The sequence below is a fragment of the Falco naumanni genome, chromosome 8 (genome assembly GCF_017639655.2).
Source record: "Falco naumanni isolate bFalNau1 chromosome 8, bFalNau1.pat, whole genome shotgun sequence".
NCBI classification, from domain to species: domain Eukaryota; kingdom Metazoa; phylum Chordata; class Aves; order Falconiformes; family Falconidae; genus Falco; species Falco naumanni.
In genome coordinates this window covers 55,855,259-55,867,284 of record NC_054061.1, presented here as the reverse complement: position 1 = coordinate 55,867,284, position 12,026 = coordinate 55,855,259, and the positions used below count along the sequence as shown (strand labels likewise).

The following is a 12,026-nucleotide window of genomic DNA, read 5'->3' as shown; positions in this document are numbered from 1 at the left end:
TATTTCTTTTCTCGGTAACTATGAGAGTTGAAATAGCAGCAGAAACAACACAAGCAATTCTGCTTCTGTCTCAAGCAAACGGGATATTACAAAGGAGCTGACAGGCAATTTTCAGTGCAAGTTTTAAATAGCTTTAAGAACCTACAGTTTGTACTTCTTTTCAATTTAGAAATTCGTTATATTCCACAGACTCAATGTTCACATGAAAAGGGCTACAGACATTTTACAAGAGTTGACTTGATTAATATTTATGAATATATTAAGGATATTACATATTAAACCAGTACACATGCGGGACAATAATACAATACTTTACTGTTCACCAGGATTTTATTGGACATTAGCAAACACCTCTGCTATGCTGCAGAGCTTGATTCTTTAGCCACCCAAGAAGATTAGTAAAGAGAAATAAATCTACTGCATGCCATGAAATATCTTAGTGTAATTAGAGTATGGTTCTTAAAGGTGCAGCATTAACATCCTCAACTTATTCTGGAAACTAGCAGAAAACGTAGATTTTTGTCTGCTATTCCAAACATTCAGGCCACCTGTTATCCACAGGTATACTACACAGCTCTTTTCCAGCTGTCCAAATTTTTAACATGAAGCCTGTGTGGGTGACTGTGGCAGGATTCATTCTGACACTCACACTCCTTTGAGCATATAAAAGGTAAGTTGGAAAATATTCATAAAATTTTCAACAGTGACAGGAAATTGTAACAGCTAATTCATCTGCAAAGTACTATGCAACCAGACCGGAGTAAAAATAGTGTTTGTTTTTGAAGTTTGACCAGTTGCCATCTGAGCTTCAAAAAGGAAGTACTGTTCTCCTCCTTCCTTCTAGCTGCTGCACTCTGTAGATGATGGGACCTGTTTGAAGTTTTACTTTTATTTAAAAAGCTTAAGGCAAAATTCTACTCTCAGATCTGCAGAGAGCATCACAACAGAGATGTTCTGCTTTCCTCACAGGCACAGAGCTAGTCTGCTCCCCTTCATCTATTCTCCTGGGAGCCACTGCCATGCAGGGACAACACGTGGGGGCTAAGACCCTTTGTAGAGACCAAAGAGCACTGGGTGCATTGCAGAAAACGATACACCACTGGGCTCTGGAGCTTCAGCAAACCACACACTCTCACCTCACTCTACTTTGCTCAAGCATGAAGGAGATGTGTTTTTAAGCAAAAATAATTGTGGAATGAAGCACATAGTGAGATTCCTCCATTCCCTCCATCCAACAACTCTTCAAGAACTCAGCTGCCTTTGCCCCCAAGACTCAATGGCATTATGATACTTAAGAATATTGTTGTACATCAGTACTGGGAAAGATTCAAATGACAATCCTCATCACGATTATGTGTTAATCAGCAGGTAAGGTCCAGAGACTAAAATATACCTTTACCCTTTTATTGTATACAGGCAAGCTCCTACTACCAATCCACATTCCCTCATTGCTTTTGGACAAGCTGGGGATACATAAACCCAACGGCACCTTTAACTTGAAAATTACAGATCTTCACAGCTACCAACAAGACTTGCAACTTTACCACTATTTACACGGTGGTAGCACAAGGACAACCATGAGAAAGACTTGTTCACGTAATAGCACACTGTGAGCATCTAAAAATGGATTTCTAGGATTTTAAGTCATTCGTATGTACAGAAGCATCAGTTAAATTCACATCGTAGCTCTAGATTTGTTTCTCCTTAAATTATTAGTACACTCAATGTCAGTGTGTGTATTATTCTGCTGCTGTCCAAAGATGATTTGAAAGTGTACTTGTGTCTGTGATTGTGCATGCACACACATCCTGTGACTACACATAGAATATTTCTCAGACTAGCGCTGGAAACTGTTTTAAACACGATTTTACAGATGGAGAGAAGAAATGCAGAGGAGAAATGATCTAACAGAGGACAAAAAGGAAAGAATGTAGAAGTGTGGGAGGTCTACTCAGGTTTCTGGATCACAATCTAATATCCCAGTGTCACCAAAATATTTTTCTTTTAAAATTTTGGTTGAATATCATTCTAAAATTTCAAAACAGGAATAAAACTAGATGCCACCTATGTTTGATTCCAGAAAAAAAATCTAGGAGAACTTTCCATTTTTATTTAACTGTTTTTACTTCCATAACACCTGATATATACAAGTCTGCTACTTAAAGGGGGAAAAAAAAAAAAGGAAGAAAGAAAAAAAAAAAAGTATGATTAATTGTATTCTGTCACATTATATATATTTTATCCAGTAACGGAAGACAATATCTTAACAGCACTGCTTTTGAATCACTCCAGAGCATTCAGCAGGAGTCAATTTATACTGCAAGAGAATAATGATGTACCTCAACGCATTTTAATTTCAATAATTGAATGAGGAATAGGAAAGCCTATTGAAAGGACTGTATTCTGGTCAAAGACTAATGAGAAAATAGTTTTGAGTCTTTGAGTCAGCGGGTGTCATGGTAACAATGCATTATCGAAATCTGATTAGCATGCCCAGCAGCTTTATAAATGATAACATGCTCTTCTAATTGTATTTCCTTTTCTTTCCCTGTGATGAGTTTTATATTCATAACAAATAAGGGGTTTCAGCATTCTGTTTATCTGCAAGTTAGACTTAGGATGTCCAGCACGCTCACAAACTGTGCAACCTGTCATTCAGTGATAGAAAATTTTCCCACCATCTTAAAATAAGGAACTGAGTCTTCCACTTCTCTCCTCCTGAATTATATCTAATTATTTAAGTCAAATGATTTTATCTTCTTTCAAATATATAAAATTATTTCTAAGGGTATACACACAAAAAAGAGAATATTGTGAAACACAAACATCTTAAGAAAAAGCCTATGTTTCATAGGAGAAAGAGATGCCAGAAAAGAGCAAGTGAATGTTTGATACATCCCAGAAAGCATGAATTCATGTTCTTGAGGTTTCAAAAGGAGGGAGGGGATTTTCTTGTGTTTAGAGGATTATGTGTGCTTTTGCTAACTCATTACAATATCAGAAATCAGGAGGAACGATGAAATTAAATAGGATACTTTACCTTCTCTTGAAGGAAAGAGCTAATATTATTTCATAAAATAACCACAATGAAAATACAAGGTTGGAGGTTTAATAATGCTTTTTTTTTATAAGTGAACCTCAGGTGAGTAGCCTGGCAGACCTTTATTATATTAACAGTAGAGAACTCTATTACGACTGCAGCCCCACAAATCTGAAGCAAAATCTTTTTAACACATAGAGGCTCAGTCTTAACAAATGATGGGGGTTTTGTTGTTTGTTTGTTGGGGTTTTTTTGAGAGTAAAAATGGCATTCTAGTTTTTAACAGAATGACCAACAAGTCTACTTCATCTTTGACCTATTTCCATGAGCCTTGTAACACAAATATTTATTTCTTATTTTCAGTCTTCACTTTCATTTATTAATTCAGTTTCAATTCTGTATAAAGAGAAAGAAGGAAAGCTCATATTCTTGTTCCCTAGGTAAACTGAAATACTCTTAGTCATATGACAAATAATACCTAATACAAGAAATAAATTTTCTGTATTATTAATAATAGAACTGTGTTTGTTATAGCGCACAAACATGGAGAAAATAAATACAGTGGGACCTAAAAAAAACCTTATCACTCCTTGTTACGTGCACTGGCACGTGGACAAAGTTTAAGATGTACAAAATACTAAAAGCAATCAATCTTAAGTCAACACACTGAAAGCCAGAGGAACATTTATCTACATGTTTGGAAATTCAGCAGAGAGTGCAGGGTTACACTGAGAATAGAAAGTCATCAAAGCAGGCCAGCGAACAAAGAAAGAGCAAACAAGTACTGCCCAGAAGGGATTAGTGCTAGTTCAGGGGACTGTTTGCACTAACCTTGGATGGAAGCAGCAGCCTGAAAGCCAATCAGTGTGACCTTCACCTGTCATGATGATGTTCCCATCAGGTAAAGCCCACATTTTCCAGAGGTGGTCATCACTGCCAGTGACTACAACGTCTTTTCGGGGATGTGAAACCAAGCTACAACAGAAAAGAAAGGCAGATTATATTTTGTATCAATTCCATTTTATGTGAAACACACAGCAGTGAGAATCATTTAACTCAGGGCAAGAGCTACAGAGGACTCTGATTCTGGATGGACTGAATAAGTAGTGATGCTTTCTATGCTCATAAGAATTTAAAATACATGCTATGTAGATGAGTTTCTGCTGCTACTGAAGAAAACAACAAAACACGACTGACTTCTGTGAAGTCAGAATTGTTTTCACGCTCTCTTGAAGTTCCAGTTGATTAAAACACTCAAGTATATTTTTGAATACTTTGTTAGATTATGTTCTTACAAATATGCAGGAGGGTAACATATGAGCCAGCCATACCAATGTGAATCACTTCTTCTCACACCCAAAATAACTTCAGCGTGCTGCCAATGGTCAAAGGGGAAAAGGACGAAAGGACACTGCCTGTTTTTTGGTTCAGGGTTGTTTGTTTGTTTGTTTGGGTTTTTTTCATTGTGCCCACAGGTCTAACCTCTTATCAGTGAGAAATAACTCAAATGATTATTACAGTCCAGGAGCTACAGGAGTCTTTGCCATCACTTTAGCACGTATTCACTATGACTAGGTCATAAAATCCATTTCGATTCTATACTCAAAATGTGTTACATGTTTTCATTTTTTATTATGTAGCACACTGGGATGTAATGGAAATCATACACTTATCACACCCCTATACTGAAAACTTGGTTTATTTTTGATTCGGCAACTGCAGTGCAGCTTAAAATGGATCCAGGGAAGAAAATAAATCTGTTGGAAAGATAACGAGTAGTCTATTTCATATGGATTTGGTTATTTGATTTAAATTATTACAATGCTTTATTATTTGTTGAACATCAAAAGGTATCTAGGCATTGACTTAAATCCCAGGAGTAGATTATTTAAATAGATTACATCCGGAGTTCAGAATAAAAATGCAACAATGGGGAGAGGAATCATGAACTGTGTGTGCACCTATTTCAGTTGTGCATCAGAGCTGACAGTTTGCAGACAAAAATGCTTACTAAAATAGCATGAGAGTAGAAAGAGACAATGCTAAGCAGCCAAATGGGAAGAAAAGAGAGGTCTTAAAAAGCACACTATTATTAAAATCTCTTTTTTAATAGTACCTTTCTCCTGCACTCAAATTATTTCATAAAATTCCTAAACCAGAACCACAGCTTCTACTATATTGTGAAAAATAATACCCTCTATCAAATTAATGCTAAAAACATATTTATGTCAACTACTTTTTCATCAGAAACTATATCTATTCTTGTAGTTTAAGGTACAGTCTAGGAAGATTCCTACAGATTCATCTGCTCAACCAAGGAGCCTGAGTTTTACTCATTCTCTAGTTTCTTAAAGAGAAAAACCCCCCACATTTTCTATCTTTCCCTAAAGAGAAACTTCCATTGCTTTTATAGGGAGAAAAGAGAAGGTGGGAATGATGCTATTTAAATTCTCCAGAGATGCACAGAGAGCAATTGTATCACTTAGATTGGCCACAACAGATATCTAGAAGAACATGAGGGAACAGAGATAAAAAGAGAGAATTAAAGGCTGAAAGAAGGCACACCAGTGGCCTGCAAATTACAGGATGAGAACGGCTGTCCCAGAATCCCTCTACTATCAGAGGCCTCTGACACACCAAAAATCCCATTGCTGCTGTCTGCAGCACACAGCATCTTTATTCTGGGGACTGCTAAAAAGGAGACCAGACTCACAGATGGGTGAGTGGGCTAGTCACTATAAAGATAAATCCATCACAGGTGCTACACACATGCTTCTCTCAGCCTCTAAAACAGAAGAACATCCTCACTGGCACACACCTAGCTGTGCACTGCATAGAAGCGAGACCAGTGCAGGGGTATCTTTTACTTGCTAGTAACAAGGTCCTCAAGGTCCTAAGCACCTCTGGATGTAGCAAAGGAATGACAAGGGAAAGAGAAAGAGCCATGGATTCAGGAAGACTAGAGCTGGAGAAGAGGATGCCTGCTGCACAACCACTAACAGCACATGCCACTGGAGGAAGCTTAACCACTGATTCAGGCCTGTCTGTGATGCAGTTAGAAGACTGGATTTTTCTGTTTTGGGAACAACTTGATTGTTTTGTTATTTGGACAAAACAAACAAGCAGTGTCATATGGATACAGCTTATATTTTTCTCTTAATCTATTTTCAGGTACTTCAGATATAACCACCATTTTTTTCCCTCCAGATGTTTATGCTATTAGTTGAGTGCATGCCTGTTGTGAAGACTTTACATCCGTTCTCTCTCTTACATGCCTCCCAAATATCTGCCTTCTCAGTTCGCAAGATGTCTTACACAGTCTAACTTAAATTGCCTTCAGTCCACCTTTCACTCAAAGTTAATCTACTGGCTTCCTCCAGATCCTGACTCTCTCAAACAGTCCTTACCCAGCTGGCTGGGCTGCAGCTGCCTGTGGATGTGAGCTGTGCTGTCACGCACCCTTGCCTCAGCTCTCAGGAACTTTTTTCCTGTCCTTAACCCTTCCAACACACTTTCAAGTCCAGCTTTTGAAATGCCCAAACTTCTTCAGTGACCAGACATTCCTAAAAAGCTTTGAGACAATCCATACAGTGAATTTCATATTGAACCAAGTATCTTGCTGCCAGTATGAAGGCTGAAAGTCTATTTTTCACAGGCTTTTCTCTTAATTGCAGAGCTCTTGTAAAATGCTGCTGCTGTCCGGTGGTTTTTTTTTTTATCTTCATGCCATTTTTACAGGCATACCATGAACACTATTTAATTAACAGCAAATTTGTGACATAACCACTGTTAGCTGCTTCTGAGAAAGGGAAGCCCATTCATCCAAAAGGCAGTCTATATGCATCATTAATTAGGCACCCTTGTCTTCATTTCTGGCAATCCAGCATTGTATGGATTTTTGCTTCATCTCTGTTCACAGGGTCTAATTATTTCCAGCACAGAAGACTTTGGGTAGATTGAAATGGAAATCAATAATGGTACATGTGTGATAGGAACATTAGTTTTCTCCTCCTCTTCCTTTGGGATGGAAGTGGGATCAGAGGAGACTTGGCTGAGAAAAAAAAACAACAACAACAACCCAAAAAACTCTCACAGATTTGCTCCTGTCAAGTATATAAATATCCATTTTTACGCAATCCATTCTGGCATAATAAGACATTCTCATCTCTTCAGCACTTGCCATGGCCCCCCGTAATTTTCTTTCAAAAGAATCATCAATTATTTTAATTTATTTTGACTGAACCACAAATAAAAATATGGTATCTTCAGATGCAAAATACTTTCAGTCTCAGCATGTACTACATTTGATCATTTCACACATATAAAAACAACCTTCAAGTTAAAAACTGTTAAATCATAAGCTGTCTGCATAGCCTTAACTGTGTGTTTGTTTTAATACAAACACTAACTACATTGCACCGAGGCAAGGGAGATTTCAGTTCGATGCGAAGGAAAACTTTCAGGCAATAACGTTTCTGAAACACTGGAACCAATAGACATCTGCATCATTAGCCTGTTCTTAAAGCTCTCAGCATACCTACCACACATTGTCGTGGTAGATTACTTCCATCACAGTAAGGAGAAAAGACTAGTTGGTGTCTTGAGGTTCCTTCAGGTCCTAAGGTAGCAATGTTCCTACTGAACCCTGGTTCATTCAATGCACAAAATAGACAGTGCTAGTATGTGCAGAGCAATTATAAAACAATAAAAGCATCACCTCAAACCGTTACAAATAAGGTGTAACAGCAGTTAAACCCAATCACACAGACAAAGGACAGTAAGGCATACAAAACCTCCGGTAATTTTTAAACAATTTTGGTGGCTAAAATATCTCACAAAATCACCACATATTCAGCCTTTTTTACTAGCTTCCTACAGATCTCAGGAGATTGCACGTATAGGAGGAGTCCAGAAATAAAAACCTAAATAGTCTCAAAATTAGGCACTCTGAGAATGAAGTATGAAGTATTAATGAACAACTAAAGTGACTTACCCAGCCTCACCCAATTGCTCTGTAGCAGAAATGAGAACAAAACCCGGTTTTCTATGGTTTCACATATAGGAGTTATACAGAAAAGTATGTTCTCAATACAGACAGCATTTAGCTGCCAAATTCTAATACAGCATTGTACTGAATATCACTTGTGATATGTAATTTTTAGAACGTCATGATCTGATCAAACTTATTCGGACTCCCAGATAATGGCAAAAGATATATTTAATGCCAGTAGTTGCTTTCAGACCAGAAAGCTCTTCTGCTACCTTTCTTGCTCCAAAATATAAGCAGCAGAGTTCCTCCAAGATCAGAAAACAAAAAAAAACCAAAAAAAAATTCTTGGTCACAGAAACATTTTAGCGAACATTTTCCAAGACAAAAATTCAGCCTTACTCACAATACCTAGCAGAGGGAGTTTTGGCCTGAGCAGTTACGTTCAGGTGACGTTATATCAGGAAAACACGCAGTTAACCCCTTTGTTTGCAGTCTCTTTTGGCATATCTCTTATTTTACTCCTTACCTATGTAATGGCAGTCTGGTGGGGATGAGAATGAGGAAAACCTGCAGCAAACAGAAGCGTTTTGTGCCGGCTGTGCACAGGGAAGCGCCGCAGCCGGGGCAGCCGCAGCGTCGGCTCCTGCGAGGTGAGGGGGGCTGTCCCGCGCCAGCACGGCCGGATCCGGCCGGATCCAGCTGCTTCCCACCTGCTCCGCGACAGGTCCGCCATGGGATCCGGCGGAGCCCATCAGTGACGCTGGTGGCACCTCTAGGAAAACATATTACAGAAAGGGCAGAAAATGCTGGACAGAGAAAGGAGGGGGTAAACAAAAAGAGCGAGAAACACTGAGGTCAGAGGAAACCTGCTCCAGCACCACGGAGCCCCCGGCATCGCCTGCGGCTTGCCCAGGCTGCAGCAGAATTTCCTGACAGGAACTGTGGCTCACGGAGAGCCTACGGTGGTGCAGACTTTTCCTGAAGGACTGCAGCCGTGGGGAGAGCCCACACCAGGGCTGGGGAAAAGCCTGAGGAGGCAGGAGCAGCAGAGAGAAACGGCTGCATGCCGGCCATGCCCCGCTGCCCCTGTGGAAGGGCCGGGGGTCTGCAGCAAAGGAGTGAAGCGGAGCGAGGGGCAGGGGGGACGGAAGGAAAGGTGCTGCTTTCATGTTTATCTTTGTTTCTCACTACCCGAATCTATTTTAACCAGCAATAACTGAAATTAATTTCCCCCAAGTCGAGTCTGTCTTGCCCACACAACAGTACTGGGCCTTTACCTTGAGCCACACACTTTCTTAGCTCATTTTCCCTCCTGCCCTGCTGAGGAGGGGGCGTGAGCGAGCAGCTGGGTGGGTGTTTGGCCCTCAGCCAAGATTAACCCGCCAATAAGTAAAAACCAAACACATCACAAAAGCCTAATCAATCATTTTGTCTGCCACAACTTATCCTGGCATGACTTCCTTGAACAACATCTCTCTAATATAGCTATTTCTACCACCTTTCTATCTTGGCTTGAGGTACCCAGTCTCACCTGCCATCATACTTCAGCAATAATTATAACCCTGACATTTAATTCAAGGTTTTATTATGCAACAGTAGCACAACTGAAAAGCTTTGCATTCTTTTTTGAGGTCTTTAAAATTTATCTTTTCATGACAAAATGGAAGAAGGACAAACGCTTTCAAAAGAGAAAATCAGAGCTAAAACAAACAAAAAAGGATAAAGCAAAAAAAACCCAAAACCACAAAAAGAACATAAGTAGGGGAAACTACTCAGAACACAAAGCTCATATCTTTTGTTTCATTTATGTAAATGCCTGCCTGGAAGTCAGTGATAGATCTCACTCAAAGCAATGTTTAAATATCTCTATCCTGTCTAGGGAAATTCCTGGCTGCTTCCCAAGCTCCTATGACTCAGGATTCAGGAGGGAGAAAATTTGCTAGGTTCTCAACATACCTAAAGTAAACCTTCTAGACTGTCCGGCAGATATCTGTACAGCTTAGAAAACAATTAGAAAATAGTCTTCCAGAAACTTCCATATCTGTAAAAGGTCAAAAGACTTCATAATTTACAGCGCTAGCTTATGCATTTATTCTATTCACCATGCACGCAAAATCCTCGATCTTAGATGTATGGCAGTAGTAAACATATTTATTCTTGTGAAGAAGGGGAATCAATTCACACACTTTCTACCTTGCCAAAACCAGATCTCATCTCAACAAAAAGCAACTTCAGAAAGTGAACACTCCACACAGCATAGAATGCCTCAACAAATAATTGTACTAAACACATCCTTATAACTCACAGATATACAGTTGTAGAGATAAAGTCCATTTTGTGATGCTCTGTCTTTGATCACTTTCTGTTTATCCACTCTGTGCGCAATTATCAAAACACATTAATTTGCATTAGCTGAGTGTTGTAACCTACCTACAATTTACTGTGTTAGATCTGATTATGTACATGCTGTGCCAATCTAAAATACTTTTCTTCCTTACAACAAAGTTTGGCCCTGCATCAAATCTTAGAAAAATTCAAAACTATCCTGTTAATCTGCCTGTGTTTTATTTAGGTCTCAGTCCTTTGAAGATGTATGCACATTCCTGAATTACACACTGTCAGGAGTCCTGATGATTTCACAGCATATTAACTCAAAAACATATATAATCCTTTTCAAGACAGAGTCTTTAATCAGATCAGAGAACAAGGATTTTCTAGAACCTATATAATAACATATAAATTGTTTATGTCATTATAGTCTCGTGTACTGCGAACCTCTGCAACCTAATATTAAGCCTTTTATATAGAATGCTTGTAAATAAGAACTGGCATGAATCTAAATTACTTCTTAGAGAATATTTACTTATTCCTTCCTTTTGCTTATAAGGTTCTTGAGAATTACTGCAAGCAAAAAAAAATAATAAAAAAAGATCAATTTGTCTACAATGTCAGCTGTTACGCATTACAGAAACAGCGCTTTTATAAGCTGCCTTAAACCAAAGCAGCAGGCAACTAATAGGTCTCCACCTTACTCCACAGAGAAAGCCACTGTTTATTTGCAGAATCTGTGGGGGTTTTGGTTGATTTTTTAAATTTTTTTTTTTTTTTTTTTGGTTTTTATTTAAATGGTCATACAGTTTAGATGATGACAAAGCTGTGAATAGAACAATAGACAGATCAATAGTTGGAAGTATTTTTTTGGTAAGAATGAGGGTGCTTTTAAAAACCCCACAAACAACTAGGGAGTCACTGCCTGTGATTCCAGTAGCTCACAAGCTCTCATTTAATATGTATCTGAATCAAATTTTCAAGCTTAGTCAGCTTACTAGGTACCCAGCATACTTTAAGGAGAAGTAATTAAGCCCAAAAGAGAGAGAGTAAGAGTTGCCACAAACAAGTGGATGCCATTAGAATGTAAAAACATTGACATCCCTCCCTAACATTTTTCCCCTGGAGTGAAAGCTGTAGTTCTGGGTCTGAAATTATTTATACCATGATTCATACTGCGCACCACCATGTAACTAATCTTTTACTATCACTTCCTTTATGAAATATGCTACATCACTTTCTTTTAGGGAAAGGCAGTCCCATATGACTATTAAATTACAGCAATCAAAACAGTTTTAAAACAGAATTAGCTTAGATGTGCAGCACCTTGAAACCAGTTCTGAACAAGATCACAGCTCACAGAACAACTCTCTAGAGCAGCAGGGAAGAGGCTATAGATAACCAGAGCTAGACAATTTGCAAACCTTGGCAAAGGAACAGCCCATATATTTTCAAACTGCACCTGTGGTTGTGAACCACTTCACAGGCAGAGAAGCAAAGGGAAAGGCAATGTAGGCAAACTTGCGTAATTTTTTTTTCTATTCAATACATCATCGTTGCCCATTTTTTGACCTGTGCATTAGGTACTTGTTGGGTACCGAGATAATAGCTTGTCCTCCTTTGTGAGAAAAGACAAAGTACTTTTCTAAAAGGCAATTTTAGCTTGAC

The 12,026-nt window shown here is 38.7% G+C and overlaps 1 protein-coding gene across 1 annotated transcript in view; it reads right to left on the bottom strand.

Annotated features, from left to right (window-relative positions):
- Nucleotides 1-12,026, bottom strand: part of SPAG16 (sperm associated antigen 16) — a 413,057-nt gene that overhangs the window by 203,658 nt on the left and 197,373 nt on the right. The window contains exon 12 of the mRNA XM_040603905.1: nucleotides 3,872-4,015. Coding sequence (XP_040459839.1) covers nucleotides 3,872-4,015 — 144 coding nt within the window. The remainder of the gene's footprint in view (nucleotides 1-3,871; nucleotides 4,016-12,026) is intronic.